At 48.9% G+C, this 18,481-nt stretch overlaps 1 protein-coding gene across 2 annotated transcripts in view; it reads left to right on the top strand.

Annotated features, from left to right (window-relative positions):
- The window catches only part of GULP1 (GULP PTB domain containing engulfment adaptor 1), a 918,177-nt gene that overhangs the window by 486,266 nt on the left and 413,430 nt on the right, over positions 1 to 18,481 (top strand). For both annotated transcript variants that reach the window (XM_075180055.1, XM_075180054.1), the window contains exon 7: positions 5,100 to 5,171. In XM_075180055.1, the coding sequence (XP_075036156.1) occupies positions 5,100 to 5,171 (72 nt within the window). The remainder of the gene's footprint in view (positions 1 to 5,099; positions 5,172 to 18,481) is intronic.

Genomic DNA, 18,481 nt, shown 5'->3' with positions numbered 1-18,481 from the left:
ATGGCTGGGTGAATTGTAACACATACCATGCATTGCACACACAATAACTTGATGGTGCAGAATTTCTTAAAAAATGAGAGGTCAGGGAATTTCTGGCCATTTTTGACATTCAGTGACTGCTTGTTGAACAATGCAGCAGCTGCAATAGCATCTGCCATGCCCTCAACTGAAGCAAGAGGTAATAACAAGTTGGAATTCCACACTTTATATGCTTTGGCAACTAAAGGAATAGCAACAAGTCATTAAGAGCTACACATCAAATTATGAGATATGAAGATAGGGACATGTTCCTTACTCCAGCACATTGGAGAATCCTTTCATGCAACCTACTGACAGCATTGGAAATTCTAACAAATTATGTGAGTTCAAACACTGCTAGCCTGAGTCAAGTCATACCCCTAATAAAACTACTGGAAAAGCAGCTGTAGAAGCTGAATGAGGAGATGAAACTTGGCGATTTAGCAAAGTATTTTGGCCTTGTAGATAAAGTCCTTTATTCACTTTACCAGGACCAAAGGGTTTGCAGTTTCTTGAAAATGGATCACTACATTTAGTCAAGCCTGCTCGATCCCATGTTTAAGTCATATGTAATTATTATTATTATTATCGTTTATTTGTAAGACGCCACAAGGTTTCCGCAGTGCCGTACATGGTACAAACAGTAGACTATACAGGGTAAGACAGTACAGAACAATAAACACAAAGTACCAGTACTTCAGAAACTCCAGGCAGGCAGATACAGTAGAGACGGAGTGGAAGAACAGGTATGGAGACAGGAGGGAAGATGGGCCCTCCTCATACGAGCTTACATCCTAAGGGAGGGTAAACAGAATCAGGTACATAAGGGAGCCAGTGAAGCAATGGGGAGAGAGAAAGGGGGCAGGGGAGAACCAGAAGAGGTGAGAGGTTAAGTGGATGGTTGGTAGGCCTTAAGGAACAGGTGAGTTTTAAGAGCCCGCTTGAAGGAGCACAGATTGGGTGAGAGACGAATGAAGCGAGGGAGGTCGTTCCAGTGAAGGGGGGCAGCATGGGAGAAGTCTTGGATTCTAGAGTGGGAAGAGGTAATCAGAGTGGAGGAGAGGCGGCGATCATTGGCTGAGCGCAGGGAGCGGGCGGGAGTGTGAATGGAGAGGAGGTTAGAGATGTAAGGGGCAGTAGACTGAGAGAGAGCCTTGTAAGTGGTGGTGAGGAGTTTGAAAAGGATTCTGTAGGGGAAGGGGAGCCAGTGTAAGGAAAGACAGAGAGGGGAGGCAGAGGAGGCGCGGCGTGAGAGGAAGATGAGTCTCGCAGCCGCATTGAGTATAGAGCGGAGGGGGGCAAGGTGGGAGCAGGGAAGGCCAGTAAGGAGGAGGTTGCAGTAGTCGAGACGGGAGATGATGAGAGCATGGATAATAGTTTTGGTGGCATCTTGAGAGAGGAAGGGACGGATGCGGGCAATGTTACGGAGTTGGAAGCGACAGGCTTGGGCAAGGGATTGAATGTGGGGGGAAAAAGAGAGAGAGGAGTCGAGAGTGACACCTAGGCAGCGGAGTTGGGTGACAGAGGAGATAGTGAAGTTGTTAACAACGATAGAGAGGTCATGGTGGGAAGGGAGCCTGGGTGGGGGAAAGACAATGAGTTCGGTTTTGGAGATGTTAATTTTAAGAAAGCGAGAGGACATCCAGGATGAGATGGCTGAGAGGCAGTCAGTTACACGAGAGAGGAGGGAGGAGGAAAGATCAGGAAAAGAGATGTAGAGTTGAATATCATCAGCATATAGGTGATACTGAAGACCGAAAGAAGAGATGAGAGCCCCAAGGGAGGAAGTATAGAGCATAAAGAGTAAAGGGCCAAGAACAGAGCCCTGAGGGACTCCAACAGGGAGAGGGGAGGGGGTGGAGGAAGAACCAGACGTGGATACAGAGAAGGAGCGATTAGCAAGGTATGAGGTGAACCAGGCATGGACAGAGCCAGAGTGGCCGAGTGAGAGAAGAGTTTGCAGTAGGAGGGGGTGGTCCACGGTGTCGAAGGCCGCGGAGAGGTCAAGGAGGATGAGTATGGAGTAGTGACCCTTGGATTTGGCTGATAGGAGATCATCGGTAACTTTAGCCAGGGCTGTTTCAGTGGAGTGGAGGGGGCGGTAGCCGGATTGGAGAGGGTCAAGGAGGGAGTTGTCAGAGAGGTGTCTGGTGAGGCGGCTGCAGACAATCCGCTCAAGTAATTTGGAGGCATATGGGAGAAGAGAGATAGGGCGGTAGTTAGCAAGAGAGGTGGGGTCGAGATTGGGTTTCTTAAGGATAGGGGAGATAAGAGCGTGTTTGAATGAGGATGGGACAACACCAGAGGAGAGTGATAGGTTGAAGAGGTGTGCGAGGTAGGAGCAGGCAGTAGGAGAGAGAGAGCGAAGGAGGTGGGAGGGGATGGGATCAAGAGGACAGGTAGAGGGTGGAGAGGAAAGAATAAGGGAGCGAACTTCTTCACCTGATGTGGGGATGAAGGAGGACCACAGCTGGTTGATGGCGGGAGGTGAAGCGGTGGGAGTGGGGGGAGAGGGGTGGGAGGAGGAGATGTTGTGTCTTTCTGTCTTTCTTTCCAAAGGACATAAATCTTCACAGATGCAAACAGCTCCTTGTGTGCAAGCTGTTGGCTCTAGTCGCACATGACATGTCCCCTGTTTCAGCTTTGACCTTATAATACTGTCAATGTCATTATTATTGACTATCATAATCTGCTAAATGTGCAATGATGCAACCAGTGCCCATCTAATGAGCTCTGATAATGTCACATGCTGCCTAACAGTTACCTTCATGATGTATCTTCTATTGTAAAATGAAAATGTAATTGATCTAGACATCTGTGATGAGAATGATGATGAGGATGATGGTGAAATTGTCTGTCATCATTGAGGAAGATGAGCACTGTTAGCCTAATGCCCATTAGTAAATTGTTAAAATTTATATCTATTTTCTAATTCAACAAGCAACAACCCAAATGTTTGCTGTTGTGGAAGTCCAAAATATCAAGCCATTCTATTAACTTCCAATTTATCTATAAATATGTGGACAAAAAAAAGTCTTTTGAAAAAGCTGTCGGCCCAGGTCGCACTTGACACGTCTCCTGTTTCAGCTTCTCCTAAATATAACAGTGCCAGAAAAAAACTTCTCTTTTCTAAGTTACAAATAGAAATTGGTTTAGGGTTATATTCAAAGGATGTTTTTCAAGCCTGTAAATTAGCTGGTGCAAATTGTATTTCTGAGCCATGATCTGTTCTTCAACACTTTTTATTTAGGTCTTCTTTTATCATGGATGGATACATTTCTCTAACTTAATTGCCAACATAACTGCGTGTTTAATGAAAGTTCATAAAAGTCATTTCCATATCAGGAAAGATCCTAATGCCACTGGGCTCTCTCTCTCATCTTAAAGATGGATTTTGTAACTCTGCCATTGTTGCATTTGCTTTCTCAAATTAAATTCCCAAAACACTTATCAGTCTATATGGTTCACTAACTTCATCACATAGCATAAATCGTCAACCATCATATCTCCATCTATACATGTATTCTTTACCAGTGCTAAATTCTGTCCTCTTAATTTTTCAGAATGTGGAATTAATTTTCATTTTCAAGACAGATGTTTTTAGCAACCAAATCTGCATTAGTTTCATCTCGATGCCATGCTGTCTATCAAACAAACTCAAAATTTATATTCAGTGTTTCATCATTTTTATTATCGGTGCAGCCCACCTTCGTCTATCTGTACCACTTCTCTAGGAAAACTAATAAGAACCTTTGGATTTCAGTATCATCTCTACGCGGATGATACCCAAATTTATCTATCCTCTCCTGATTTCTCGTAATCTGTGTTGTCCCGCGTTACTGACTTTCTGCCATTTCATCTTGGATGTCTCTCGTCAACTCAAACTGAATCTTTCAAAAACAGAGCTAATTATATTCCAACCTACCAACAGAAGTTACCTACCTAAAATTTCTATTTTTGTTGACAACATGACCATAAATCCCACCCTGCAAGCTCGCTGCCTAAGTGTGATCCTTCACGCAGAACTATGCTTTTTTTCCCACATTGACTCTCTATCTAAATCATCTAAAAACATTTCCAGAATATGCGCATATCTTACACAAGACACTGCAAAAACTCTAATTCATACATTCATTATCTCCTGCATTGACTATTGCAATTCTCACCTTACTGGTCTCCCCCAAAATAGACTCGAACCCCTACGATCTATTTTGCACACAGCGGCTTTCCTCTACTGAGCTACTCTGTCAGTCTCTACATTGGTTGCCTGTTTTGTACAGAATCTAATATAACATACTTCTACTAACCTACAAGGCCATCAACAAAATTGCACCAACATACATCTCCACACGAATTATCTCCGAACTTGATAACTCTGTTCTGCACAAGATTTGCATCTTATCCACTCTCATTACATCCTCCCATGCCTGTTTACAGGACTTTTTCGAGCTGCACCCAGTCTATTGAATTCCTTTCCTTGCACAATAAGACTTTCTTCTGGTCTACAAACCTTCAAGCATATCTTTGATGACTAATGCTTTAAATGTCCATTCAAACTTTGGATCACTGGCACCCACGATGGAGTGGCGATATGTTACAATGAGAATGTGGACTCATCACAATGTAGGCATGGCCTCACTCCTGTGTGAATGTTTAAGAACAGTTAAACAGCCCCTAAGACCCCTCCCAGCACCTATTCATTGCCACGTGCACTATGCAGAATGGAACATACTTCTGAACTTGCTAGTATCTACTAATTATCTGCTTCATTCCTCATGCCTCCATCTTACTGTAGTCTCTGACACAACCCACATTGCAGACATTAAACCACTCACAATTAATCTAGGAATGAAGTTGACCAGAAGAGGTCAGGTTTTTCTGATAATTGAGGCTACATCTTTCCTTACACCTGAGTGTAGAGGGGAGCTTTGTACAGTGGAGTGTTGTCTGTAAGTAGGAGACATGGGAAAGGTAGTGTCCTTACCGTCAGAATAACTATGAAACTTGATCTCACATAATTGTATTAATTTCAATTTGTCTACAATTCTTTTAAATTAAAATTAATTGTATTTGTTTAACAGTTTCTTGGGAGCACAGAGGTTGAAGAGCCTAAAGGTACTGAAGTTGTGAGAGATGCCGTAAGAAAACTCAAGGTAAAGAGCTTTATATTCATTTACTTTACATTATTCCTTAACAAATTTTGAAGGACATTTGCAACACCACTACCTCACCACTTAAATAGTGGATGGCAGTAGTTGCCAGCATCTTCTGGGCACTTCACTTTCAGGGCAGGTGCATCTTAGCACTTGATATGCTGTGTAATCCACATAGTTGTAAAACATTGTTATTTAGTTAAAATGCACTTCAATAAAGATTGCGTTATAATAAATAGGTTGACTGTAAAATGTAAAATGTACACTGTACGTTTCAAAAAGTTGCCATGCTATGCGTACAGGAAATTATGCCTTTGAAACTTTTTCATACTCCTTTCCTGATTGATATATTATAACAATGAGATCCCATATGATATCAATAGGATGCAACCAACAACATTTCACTGTAATCCTACAGCAGTGATGGCTAACCTTTTCAGCTTGGTGTGTCAAAAAACGGAAAAAAGTGTAGCATTCCTTGGGTCGCGTGTCATTTCCTAGAAAGAAAAAAAAAGGATATATATATATATATATATATATATATATATATATATATATATATATATATATATATATATATATATAAATTAGTTATTGGGTTACAGGGTGAAACCAGATACTGGCCACTAGCAATCTTATGTAGTGTTTTTTATTAATAGACCAAAGACTCCATTTCTGGTGAGCCAGCATGGTATGCAGAGCTGTGTGATTATATATAAATATTGTATTATAGGATTAAAAAAGTAGAGGAATCCTCAACTTTTTTATTCCTATAATAAAATATTTATATATAATAAAAACACTACATAAGTCTATTAATAAAAACACTACATAAGATTGCTAGTGGCCAGTATCTGAGGCTATTTTATGATTAAATATTACTAATATCCATTATAAGCCCTACCGTGCCCCAGGGAACTCAGCCATTGAAGTAATTCCGGGAAATATGCAAGGGAGGAGCTGCTGCGACCGCGCATGCGCAGTAGCTCCATTTCGCCGATGGGGAGTTGTACAGCAGCCGCGGCGGTGCTGTACAGAGAAAATGGTTGGCATGTTTAAAACAAGCAGCTTGATTGACTTGCCTGGTGGCACCAGGCGTGTCAGTCAAACTGCCTCTGCGTGTCATGAGTGTCATAGGTTAGCCATCACGGTCCTACAGAAACAGCTCATCTTCATTTGGGTTTAATCACAATCACTTTCATTACTGCAGGTGTATACTAAGTTCCTTTGAACAATATTTTGAATGTGATTTCCTAACTCTGAACACAGCCACAGACCCATTATGAAATGATGTGTACACTTATGCACTCTTTAATTTTCACTTCTTATTTCTAAAACATGTTTTTTTGTTTTTATTTGAAATTGGTTGTAAGCTTACATTAAATAATAATGTTCTGACATAATTCAGTGACTTCAGACTTTGCATCAATTTCAATATATAAGGTATGAAGCCACATGCTCACTTGCTATATATAACAATACCATTGCTTCCCATGTGTAAATGCACAATACAACTACATTGTATATTATTTGCACTGAATGTTTCCATCACAAACTTCCATATACTGTATGTCAAGTCTACAGATTCCATAAAATAAACAGCTGATATCCTTTCCTTACCTTATACTCTTACCATTAACTAAACCATAAAATACCGACACAGATAACTTAAATGTGGTGAAAGCAAAGGAAATTTATTGTAAGTTATGGTGGTCTAGAAAGAGAGCAGTTAGAGTCGACATCCACCAGGCAAACCAAGATGTCCCAGCATTTACCATCGGACATCCGCAAATGGGGGACAACCAACACATCCCAAGGCGCACATATCTACTTCAATTAGGTCACCGCCCCAGGCACTACAAAACCATCCCCCTTTCTAGGCTAACAAAAGCAACCACAAGCCAACCTGCTCAGGCGGTACTTGGACCGAGACTAATAGCCCATTCCATTGAAATAATGTCGATTAAGTGTGCCCGCTACCTTAATGGGTCCTTACCACTGGCCATCGTCTGTACTGCGATTTCCAGCCACGCCCAGATCCATTAGTGCCGAGGCCCACCACCACACCTACAAAACTTCCGCTACACCCTTATAAACATCCGTTATAAACAACCACATGCCTTCATCATTCAAATGAACACCATCTGCCTGATAAAGACCCGGATTCTGAAAACAGATAAGCGGATGCTCAATACGTACACCGCCTAATGAGCAAAGGAAACCAGCTATCACAGAGTTTACCTTTTTCCGTACCTCATCAGACACCCTGCCATCCTTCCAAGATGAACTACCAACACATGAAGCACCCTCGTCTACCAGGAGCTTCCTAAAACCTGCCCACCTTAAATCCCTCTAACCAATCCACTGAACCACAACTGAACTCGGAATAGCAGCTGTATCACCAGCTGCCCTATGTAATGCAGCCCAATGCACCTACGAGTGTCCCAACAATCAGATCAGCCACAGGGTCTTGTGTTCTCTAAGACCCAGATAAAACAAATATAAACATTAGCAGACATCAATAAACAAAGCACTTCCAGCAGGCTGAATGGAGCAGGAAAAGGAAACAACAGGAGAACCAGAATGGTCCATAGGCTTTATGATCCACACCCATGACAAGTGAATCAGCATTCCACCGCACCAGAAGTATACATCCTCACCAAGTAAAAGAAGGAAACAAAGAGGGGAGCAGAAACACAGGCGAAGGTGAAACCATAAAACCTTGTGGTGCCAAGTGCCAATCAGGCCCACTTTTTAGAGGAAAAAATTAACAAATCCCTTCACGCCCTGCCTCCAAAGGCAACAAGCAGCCGCAACCCTGTGTAACCACAGCAGAGAGAGTAAGTGAGGAGAAAAGTCAAGAAAGAAGAAAAAGGCTGTACATAACACTTATACACATTTGATTTTCACCTCCAAGCTCCTGACATAGCAGGACTACGCACTAGCAAACGCTGCAGATGTGTCAGCCCCGATTCGAGAGGAATGATTGCCAAAATGAAAGCTGTCCAGGCCTAGCGCGACGAAAAAGTATCGCTTGCATACCACCAAAACTGATATCTGTTGAGGGAAGAAGTGTTCCATGCTGCAGCCCTGGGACCCTGGATTCAAGCCGTAAGCAAGCAAAATTCCCTCATTATTGCTATCGGCAAACAGCAACCCATACTTTGGAGACAATGTTAGCCAGCACCCTCCACCAAGCTGGTCTGATTTGGAGCTCTTCACTTTACTGCATACCTAAGAGGAGGATATCCCACATGCTGTGCTAGCATACCTGACAAAGGAGTAAACCTAGAAGAGGCAATTTGTTTCCTGACACGGAAGGCACAAATATAATGTGCCCATCTTCATTAGCGCCCTGTCCACGGCTCTGGCAAGCGCACCACTACTACCAAAGCCACACAATACTTCTTCCGTGGGACAGGAGCATCAAATGATTCGACCAGACCCTCTATGCCGACCTGACCATCTGCCTTACCTAAACGGGACCAGGAAAACCCATTGGGGAGGCCCCGGGAGCCAGAGTTCTAAACCTATCACCTTAGCCCCTGAAAAATGTCCTCCTGAGCATACTCAGCACTGGGAACGTGCCGTGCCTGGGAGCAGATGTCCTACGACAAAATATTGCAATATTAACCTGCGACACAGGGTAATAATTGGAAGCAAACCAGCCCATAACCAATTAATGGCCTGCACTAATCCGAGGTTATCACTGTGAAAACTACCCGTTATCCACAAACACGTCCATCCCTAGCTTCACAGTTACCAATATATTGGTAGATAGCTAGGAACCTAATGTTACCCATTCGACGAGCCAAGGTGCAGCGCCCCAGTCCCCAGCAAAGTAGTCCCCCAAAAACCTGCCCAGACTGCATCTGTAAAGAGCTCTAACTCCCAACTAGACACAGGGGCACTGGCCCTAAACGCCCTCCGATACAATCCTGCCAAAACAGATCCCAAACTGCTAAATCCACTTGGGTCTCGGTAGAAAGATGGCTATAACAGAGAGGCGCTTGCTATCGTCCATTGCCCGCCCCCACTAACCGACAGAATAAACGCCCCATGGGAATAACCGATCACCTTAATTGAAAAAAAACCAGTATGGCTTGAGTCTGCCTCAAAGTCACTCATGGGGTCTCAAGCGCCTCGGCTATCTGGGTGTGCGCAGCTTACCGAACCTTGTCTAAGAGGAGCTGACAAAGGCCCGAGAACGTGCCTCTCTCAATGCCCCGAAACAACAGCCTTGTTGTTTGCTATTCTGTCTTCACAAGCACGACTGGGACATCCAGGGAATGGAAAAACATAATTTCTTGCATAGTGGGCCAGAACCGGGCCCCATTACCAGAAATCTTCCCCGTGCTAGCCACCCCCAGATGACCTGTGACCCTCACAGACGCACAACTGTAGGAAAGAACTGACACCCCAAAAGAAATGCGTAGAAGACTGCGCAACCCATATGTAGGCACTTGCCCACGTAAAAGCCATCTTCTATCCTGAATCCCATAAAGGGATTGCAGAGTGTCCCCCTCCCAATTTGAGGCAAATGTAGGAGAAGCCGCTCCGTTTAGGCAACTAGTTCTGTAGAAGGAATGACAGCGGCCCAGGCTGAGAAACAAGCTTGAAAACTATGTATGCCCCCTTACACCAGCGTTATAGAACTCCCAGCGATCTTCACTCCCGGCAGCTCGTGAAGGCACCTCGCATACTGCTATCTTAGCCTGCTTGCACACATCGAACATATCTATGCTTTACCTTTAACAATCCTGTCCTGGATAGAAACTCTAACCCCCTTGAAATATGGCCGAGCTAGCGTAGCGCCCTGCACTCGGCACCGGTGAGATGGGAACCTCCCTAAAAACACCGCCCGCTCAACCCTGCCCGCAATGAAATGCTTGTGCAACTTCTTAAAAATTTTCTGGGGCATCCCCGTAGCCAGAGGATTAAATACTGAGTTATGACCATTTGACAACAAAGGCTGTAACCAGGTAAATGATACATATTGATTTCACCTTGCAGAAAGGAACACCAAACTGACCTACTACTCCCGCATGTGCTGAGGTATGACCTCCACTGCTAACGGACCAGACAAATCGGTCCACCACGGCCACTCCGGCATCTCCTGGGAGAGACATGCTACTAAATGAACCTGAGACAAGGAGCCTCAATCTGCAGACCACTGCCCCCTTTCTTATCTGTGAACCCTGTGCTGCCCGACAGCTCGATCACCAGATTGCTTGTCCTCTTTAGCACGATTGTACCCAGACCTGTTCCTGGACCAAGACCTAACCACAGTGTTGATACCCCCGCCTTCCGCCTAAGGAACCGCAGGTGAAAAAGTGACTTAAGCTGAGGAGTGGCGTCAGGCCCCACAGCCAGAAATTTAGTGCCCACCAGAGCCCTAAGAGAAATGTGAACACCCTCCCCTCTTTAGTCGGGGAACACTCCTCTTACTTACAAAGGGCAGGACCGTGGACTGAGGCCTGTACATGACGCTGGAAAACCGCACCAAGCTAAGCCATTACCCACTTAAAAATTATTATAGTCTGCACAATGGCACTATCTATCCCCTTGAATTAAAAGGAGGGTGTGCCCACACAGTGGCCGCAACTCATAAAGAGAAACAAAGAAAAAGTGCATGTACCATGGGCACTCCCTATGCGTCCCCAGCACATCCCGATGATACAATGTCTTAAGATACCCATTTTCACTTTATTGGTGTAACATACAAAGTGAATAATCCATATCTACAACACCACCAGTATGCCCCAACGACACACTTAAACTCCCCTTGCACTAATGTAACGCCCCCTGCGGGGAAAAGACAGGGACAGACGCACACAAAAGAATTTACCTTGTAAACGATGGTCACCTCCAGTCCGCTTCCACTTTCCCAGCTGCGATCCTATCCCAGCAGATCCGCAGCCGCAGTCACCTCCAATCACGTCCCTCTGAGATAGAGACAGAGAGTACGGCCGTGCCTACCAGGTAAGGGCTGTCCGAGACTACGGCAAAGCACAAGGACACGGTCAGTCCAAACTCCTTGCCGCCTCCTCAGTTTATTCTTGCCAAGACGCGGGGGACTACAGGCACTGAAGGCCAAGACTAATCCGAGGACTAATCCCGCCTCAAGTGCCTCACACACCTGCCGGTGAGGGCCTAACCGAAAGGGGGAATCGAGCGTGATACTCACCGGGACACTCCCACTTCCGATCCGGTTCTCCTGCACCTTCCCGACTCCTGCGGATGACAAGACACACAGCCTCCCTCTACGCTCTCCGTGAACTAAGATGGCACCCACAAACTGGACTAACTACAAACGGCGACCCGACCCTAACAACGTTCTAATGGTCGGCAACGCAACTACGTCAAACACTAGAACTAACTAAATGTGGTGCACTAACGGAACTAATAGTTACACGCTACGGGGAACACCAGCCGGTGTTCACAGCCTAAACCGGAGGGCGGTTCCTAACCCCCTCACCCAGGTCTTACCAAGAAGCTGCCTTCTTGCTATGGAGTCACACACAGGCCCTAAGTACGGGTTCTTTAAGCCCGGCTGAGGCTCAGTAAAACAGCACACTAACCCGCGGGCCGACTGCCGCACGGAACAGCCGATCGAACTGAACCGCCCGACTGCCTGTACTCGGGTATCTCACACGTGTCCCTTCGTCCGGAACCACAGGTCCACCTGCACGGAACCGGCCTTGAGGACCCTTGATCAGAACCACGGCCGCCCCTGGAACTGCCTCAAGGTGTGCTGTACTGCCACCAACTCACTCAGCCACCCCCCTCTGGGTACCAGTGTGACCCCGGGGACCTAAGGGACAGGGAAACTACATGTGTTCTCCCCTGACTATGTGTATGCTGTTACTTACACTTGTCCCCACACAGCACGGGTTAGCACAGGAAAACCACAGGAAACAAGAGCCTACCTTTAATGGGGGCCTGACGTCTTGCCCCTGGACACAGTTAGGAAGCACACCAAAATACTGTAATGTAAACTACACTCGCCACACAGACAGAATAAATAGATACAGTCTACAGTACTTTGCCGCTACTTACCCGAACACACCGCTGCTAGCCAACCAGCAGGTTGCTACAGCACCACGGGAGCCTACGCTCGACCGTACCTCCTAACCACGTGTGCTCACCTCACACAGGACCGCGCCTACTCTCACGAGGCTCCCACGCCTCTACCTCACACCACCAGGGCCTTAGGCCCTACACACCATGGGTCTCTGCCCAGCTACACACAGAGCCTTCTGCTCTGACTAATGGGCCTCAGCCCCCTCTCTAACCCAGGGCTCTGAGCCCACTCACTAGGGCCTTGTGCCCTACTGCCTAGGGGTCCTAGCCCCTGCCTGAGGCCTGTGGCCTTCCTTACTAACTGAGGGCCTTGTGCCCTTAATAGGAGATGGGCTACCAGCCCCTAACTAGGCCCTATGGCCTTCCTATGGCCTCTAGGCCACTAACTACCTAAGGGCCTTGTGCCCTTGTACCTGGGGCTCAGAGTCCCCCTCTCTAATCTAACAGGGGCTTGTCCCCTTTATATAGATATACTAATGGCCTACTGGCCCACTACCACGTTGGGGCCTAGTGCCCAGGTCCCTGGGCCTTGTGCCCCTACTATAGAGTGCCACGGGCCTTGTGCCCGACTGTGCCCACGGGCCTAGTGCCCGAATTTACGTTGAGTATACTTACCTGCTCTGCGCAGGATACTCAACTTGACACGCCGTCTTCTGTTTTCTTCTGCGGGTCTTCCAGACCCTCCAGCCGGCGGCGCCTCTTCTCCGCTTCGGCGCTGGGTCTCCACTTGCAGCTGGGGCGGGGGCGCTCTCAGCCCTGACAAGGGCTCCCCGCCGACGATCTCCGCTCCGGCGGCTTGATTGAAGTCTTCGGGCGGCAGGGTAGCTCACGGCCCTTACAAGGGCCCCCTGCCGCCGCTGCTGCTGGCTCTCTTGATGGACGTCTTGAAGAGACGTCCTCTCTCTTCTCCGCCGACGGACTTCTGGCAAAATGGCGCCACCCGGCGACTTATATAGTCGCCGGCGTGACGTCATCCGCCGGCGCGAGCGCTGATTGGCTCGCGTCGGCGCCAATCTTTTGAATGGCCGGGCGCGAGCCGCGATTGGCTCGCGCATCCGGCCGCTGATTGGCCAGCGGGGAAAGATGAGCCCTGATTGGCTCATCCTTCTCCCGCGCACAGGACCTGCAAAAAAGAAGTTATACTCACCGCCGCTGGATCGATGGACGGGTGAGTACTTCTCCTCTTCTTTCTTGTAGCTGGGCACCATCGGGGACCTCTTCAGCCCCTCCAGGGGCACAGCGCTGCCGGATATCTTCGCCCTCTTCACGGGCACCGGCTCCAGCGTCTTCTGTCCCTCCACATTTCCGCCGCCTTTTTCCATTGTGGTCCCCACAATCAACGTCTTCTCCTCTACGTCCACCTCCAAGGGTCGCTTACCGGCATCCCTGACTTGCGTCCACCGGGTCCTTCGCGGTAAAGCCCTCTCGCGCAGGATCCACACCATCCTGGCAACTTCCTCGCCCGAAGTCGGTATCCAGGGAGTCTCTTCCTCAGCACCTGCCGGAACCTCCCATCCGTCCGATACCTCCTCGGTTGTGCGGGAAGCTTCTTCAGAAGGTGATAACATCCACCACTCTCCAGCTGCGCTCTCTAAAGTACAGTCTTCGTCAGGCAGTACTTCTTCAGCAGCTCTCTCTTCCGGGGTACTGATGGCTTCCATCCTCTCAGGTACCACCGGGCAGACATCTTCACATGTCTCCGGACACAGCGTTGCCCCGTGGAGGGTCTGCTCAGTTCTCCCTTCGTCTTCAGGGACCAACTCTTCCACAGCCACGGACAAGTCGTCTGACGTATCCGACGTCTCCAATACCCCAGCTCCAGCATCCGGCTGACGCGGGTATTCCTGTCGCGAATCTTGCTTGGACGGGACGATCACCTGCGATCCAACAGTCAGCAGGCTCTGCCGATCCTTCCCTCCAGATTCCGACTTCTCTTGAGACCATGGATGGACGGCTCCCTCGTCCTTCCACTCGAAGACTTCTACGTCTTCCCATTCATCGGAGACTTCTTCGTCCTCCCATTCATCAAAGAGCTCCTCGGCAACTGGGCACTGGTATGCGAAGTGTCCAGGCAACCCACACTTCCAGCACAGCATTTCTTCCACCGGTTGCCGTTTAGTACCTTTGCTCTTCTTCTTCCTTGTCTCACAACGTTCCAGGATTTGCTTCGTGAACGCTGCCACTTCGTCACGAGAGATGACACAGCTGTATCCCTCGTACAGCGGAATGATCCCCCGATGAGCCATCGTTGATCCTGCCGACTACGCCAAAATGTAACGCCCCCTGCGGGGAAAAGACAGGGACAGACGCACACAAAAGAATTTACCTTGTAAACGATGGTCACCTCCAGTCCGCTTCCACTTTCCCAGCTGCGATCCTATCCCAGCAGATCCGCAGCCGCAGTCACCTCCAATCACGTCCCTCTGAGATAGAGACAGAGAGTACGGCCGTGCCTACCAGGTAAGGGCTGTCCGAGACTACGGCAAAGCACAAGGACACGGTCAGTCCAAACTCCTTGCCGCCTCCTCAGTTTATTCTTGCCAAGACGCGGGGGACTACAGGCACTGAAGGCCAAGACTAATCCGAGGACTAATCCCGCCTCAAGTGCCTCACACACCTGCCGGTGAGGGCCTAACCGAAAGGGGGAATCGAGCGTGATACTCACCGGGACACTCCCACTTCCGATCCGGTTCTCCTGCACCTTCCCGACTCCTGCGGATGACAAGACACACAGCCTCCCTCTACGCTCTCCGTGAACTAAGATGGCACCCACAAACTGGACTAACTACAAACGGCGACCCGACCCTAACAACGTTCTAATGGTCGGCAACGCAACTACGTCAAACACTAGAACTAACTAAATGTGGTGCACTAACGGAACTAATAGTTACACGCTACGGGGAACACCAGCCGGTGTTCACAGCCTAAACCGGAGGGCGGTTCCTAACCCCCTCACCCAGGTCTTACCAAGAAGCTGCCTTCTTGCTATGGAGTCACACACAGGCCCTAAGTACGGGTTCTTTAAGCCCGGCTGAGGCTCAGTAAAACAGCACACTAACCCGCGGGCCGACTGCCGCACGGAACAGCCGATCGAACTGAACCGCCCGACTGCCTGTACTCGGGTATCTCACACGTGTCCCTTCGTCCGGAACCACAGGTCCACCTGCACGGAACCGGCCTTGAGGACCCTTGATCAGAACCACGGCCGCCCCTGGAACTGCCTCAAGGTGTGCTGTACTGCCACCAACTCACTCAGCCACCCCCCTCTGGGTACCAGTGTGACCCCGGGGACCTAAGGGACAGGGAAACTACATGTGTTCTCCCCTGACTATGTGTATGCTGTTACTTACACTTGTCCCCACACAGCACGGGTTAGCACAGGAAAACCACAGGAAACAAGAGCCTACCTTTAATGGGGGCCTGACGTCTTGCCCCTGGACACAGTTAGGAAGCACACCAAAATACTGTAATGTAAACTACACTCGCCACACAGACAGAATAAATAGATACAGTCTACAGTACTTTGCCGCTACTTACCCGAACACACCGCTGCTAGCCAACCAGCAGGTTGCTACAGCACCACGGGAGCCTACGCTCGACCGTACCTCCTAACCACGTGTGCTCACCTCACACAGGACCGCGCCTACTCTCACGAGGCTCCCACGCCTCTACCTCACACCACCAGGGCCTTAGGCCCTACACACCATGGGTCTCTGCCCAGCTACACACAGAGCCTTCTGCTCTGACTAATGGGCCTCAGCCCCCTCTCTAACCCAGGGCTCTGAGCCCACTCACTAGGGCCTTGTGCCCTACTGCCTAGGGGTCCTAGCCCCTGCCTGAGGCCTGTGGCCTTCCTTACTACCTAAGGGCCTTGTGCCCTTGTACCTGGGGCTCAGAGTCCCCCTCTCTAATCTAACAGGGGCTTGTCCCCTTTATATAGATATACTAATGGCCTACTGGCCCACTACCACGTTGGGGCCTAGTGCCCAGGTCCCTGGGCCTTGTGCCCCTACTATAGAGTGCCACGGGCCTTGTGCCCGACTGTGCCCACGGGCCTAGTGCCCGAATTTACGTTGAGTATACTTACCTGCTCTGCGCAGGATACTCAACTTGACACGCCGTCTTCTGTTTTCTTCTGCGGGTCTTCCAGACCCTCCAGCCGGCGGCGCCTCTTCTCCGCTTCGGCGCTGGGTCTCCACTTGCAGCTGGGGCGGGGGCGCTCTCAGCCCTGACAAGGGCTCCCCGCCGACGATCTCCGCTCCGGCGGCTTGATTGAAGTCTTCGGGCGGCAGGGTAGCTCACGGCCCTTACAAGGGCCCCCTGCCGCCGCTGCTGCTGGCTCTCTTGATGGACGTCTTGAAGAGACGTCCTCTCTCTTCTCCGCCGACGGACTTCTGGCAAAATGGCGCCACCCGGCGACTTATATAGTCGCCGGCGTGACGTCATCCGCCGGCGCGAGCGCTGATTGGCTCGCGTCGGCGCCAATCTTTTGAATGGCCGGGCGCGAGCCGCGATTGGCTCGCGCATCCGGCCGCTGATTGGCCAGCGGGGAAAGATGAGCCCTGATTGGCTCATCCTTCTCCCGCGCACAGGACCTGCAAAAAAGAAGTTATACTCACCGCCGCTGGATCGATGGACGGGTGAGTACTTCTCCTCTTCTTTCTTGTAGCTGGGCACCATCGGGGACCTCTTCAGCCCCTCCAGGGGCACAGCGCTGCCGGATATCTTCGCCCTCTTCACGGGCACCGGCTCCAGCGTCTTCTGTCCCTCCACACTAAGGCCTGTCAATGCTGAGGAGCTCGCTACTCCCCCCCAGCCTTCTACCTGTGCTTACCAATGGCGGAGGGGGGGGGTGACTCGGGCCCACAGTGTGATATATACATGTAACTGGTAACAGGTGATTTATGTACCTTCTATCAAACGTATCCTTTAAACCTAAGTTCACACACTACCACCCCCCCCCCCCCCCCCGAAAAAATATGGGTGAGGGGCCTAAGTCCCAAGTTGCGGAGGAGGGAGCTATCCCCCTACCGCCCTATAGTCTCCAATAACAAGCGGCATCGCCGCGACCACCGCCGACGCTCCCCGAGTCTGCCAACGCTCTGGGATGCGCCGGAGTAATGGCTGCGAAACTGGAATTGACGTACGTCTGGTTCACGGAGCGGCCCCGGCCCGTTGGTAACCCTCTGCCGACTGACCGTGCCAAAGGGCAGGCGGGAATAAGAGCGCCCTCGAGTCCCAATGGGGAGGGGGAGAGAAACACAAAGGGATGAGGGAGGGGGAACCCGAGCATGAAATGAAAGGGGAAAGGAAAAAAAAACAGGAGGGGGAAAGCAGGAGAAAAATAGAAAGAGGGGGAAACAAGCGGCGAAAGGGGGGGGGGGGAAGAGAAGAGAACAATCGATCAGAAAGGGAGAGGGAAGGGGAGAGGGGGCAAAGGCTGCAGCCCTGCAAACAATAAAACAACGATCAAAAACCCAAAAACAATACAAACCACACACAACAGGGGAAAATAAATGGAGGAAAGATAGAAGGAGGAACAAGACAGACAAAGAGAGAAAAGCAAGAGGATGAAAGCAGAAACCAATGAAAAAATGCACTAGGGGACAGACAGGGAGCACAGGGATACTTATCCACCAACGTCCAGCTGCACTGTTTCACATCCACCCATCCCAAAATATAACTTCCATAACTCCTCCCCGTGACTCAGATGGGCGCTTTTCCCCAGCCAAACTATTAACCCACAGAGTACCAATACAGTTCAATAACAGCCTTAGCTTTTAAAATCCTTCCAGCTTAAGTTCAGCCCTTAGTTCCTAATATAAGCAGCAATGTTCCCATGGTTGCTTTTAACCTTTTGTGCAGCTTCTCACATATATCACACTCATCCTTTATCAAACATCACAAACTCATACTCCACTCATACATCAGAAGCTCATACTTCACAGTACAATGTATCAAACTATCATTATTCTCATTAAACTAACTATAACTCACAGTATTGTATGTACAATGGGGTCTGATTCAAGTAAGTCAAAAAGGAGTATGCTTTCTCCTGGAATAACCATATTACAACACAAGGGGTGCAAATTAGCTTATTATTTTGCACATGCTTTACATGCCCATAGTATCCACATAAACAGCCAAATTCAAAGTTGAATGCAACGTGGGCATTATTTGTGGCACAACAATTCACATACAAAAATAACATATTTCAGTTATATGTG

The sequence above is a fragment of the Mixophyes fleayi genome, chromosome 7 (genome assembly GCF_038048845.1).
Source record: "Mixophyes fleayi isolate aMixFle1 chromosome 7, aMixFle1.hap1, whole genome shotgun sequence".
Lineage (NCBI taxonomy): Eukaryota > Metazoa > Chordata > Amphibia > Anura > Limnodynastidae > Mixophyes > Mixophyes fleayi.
The sequence above is the reverse complement of the archived record's forward strand: the minus strand, read 5'-3'. Positions and strand labels throughout refer to the sequence as shown.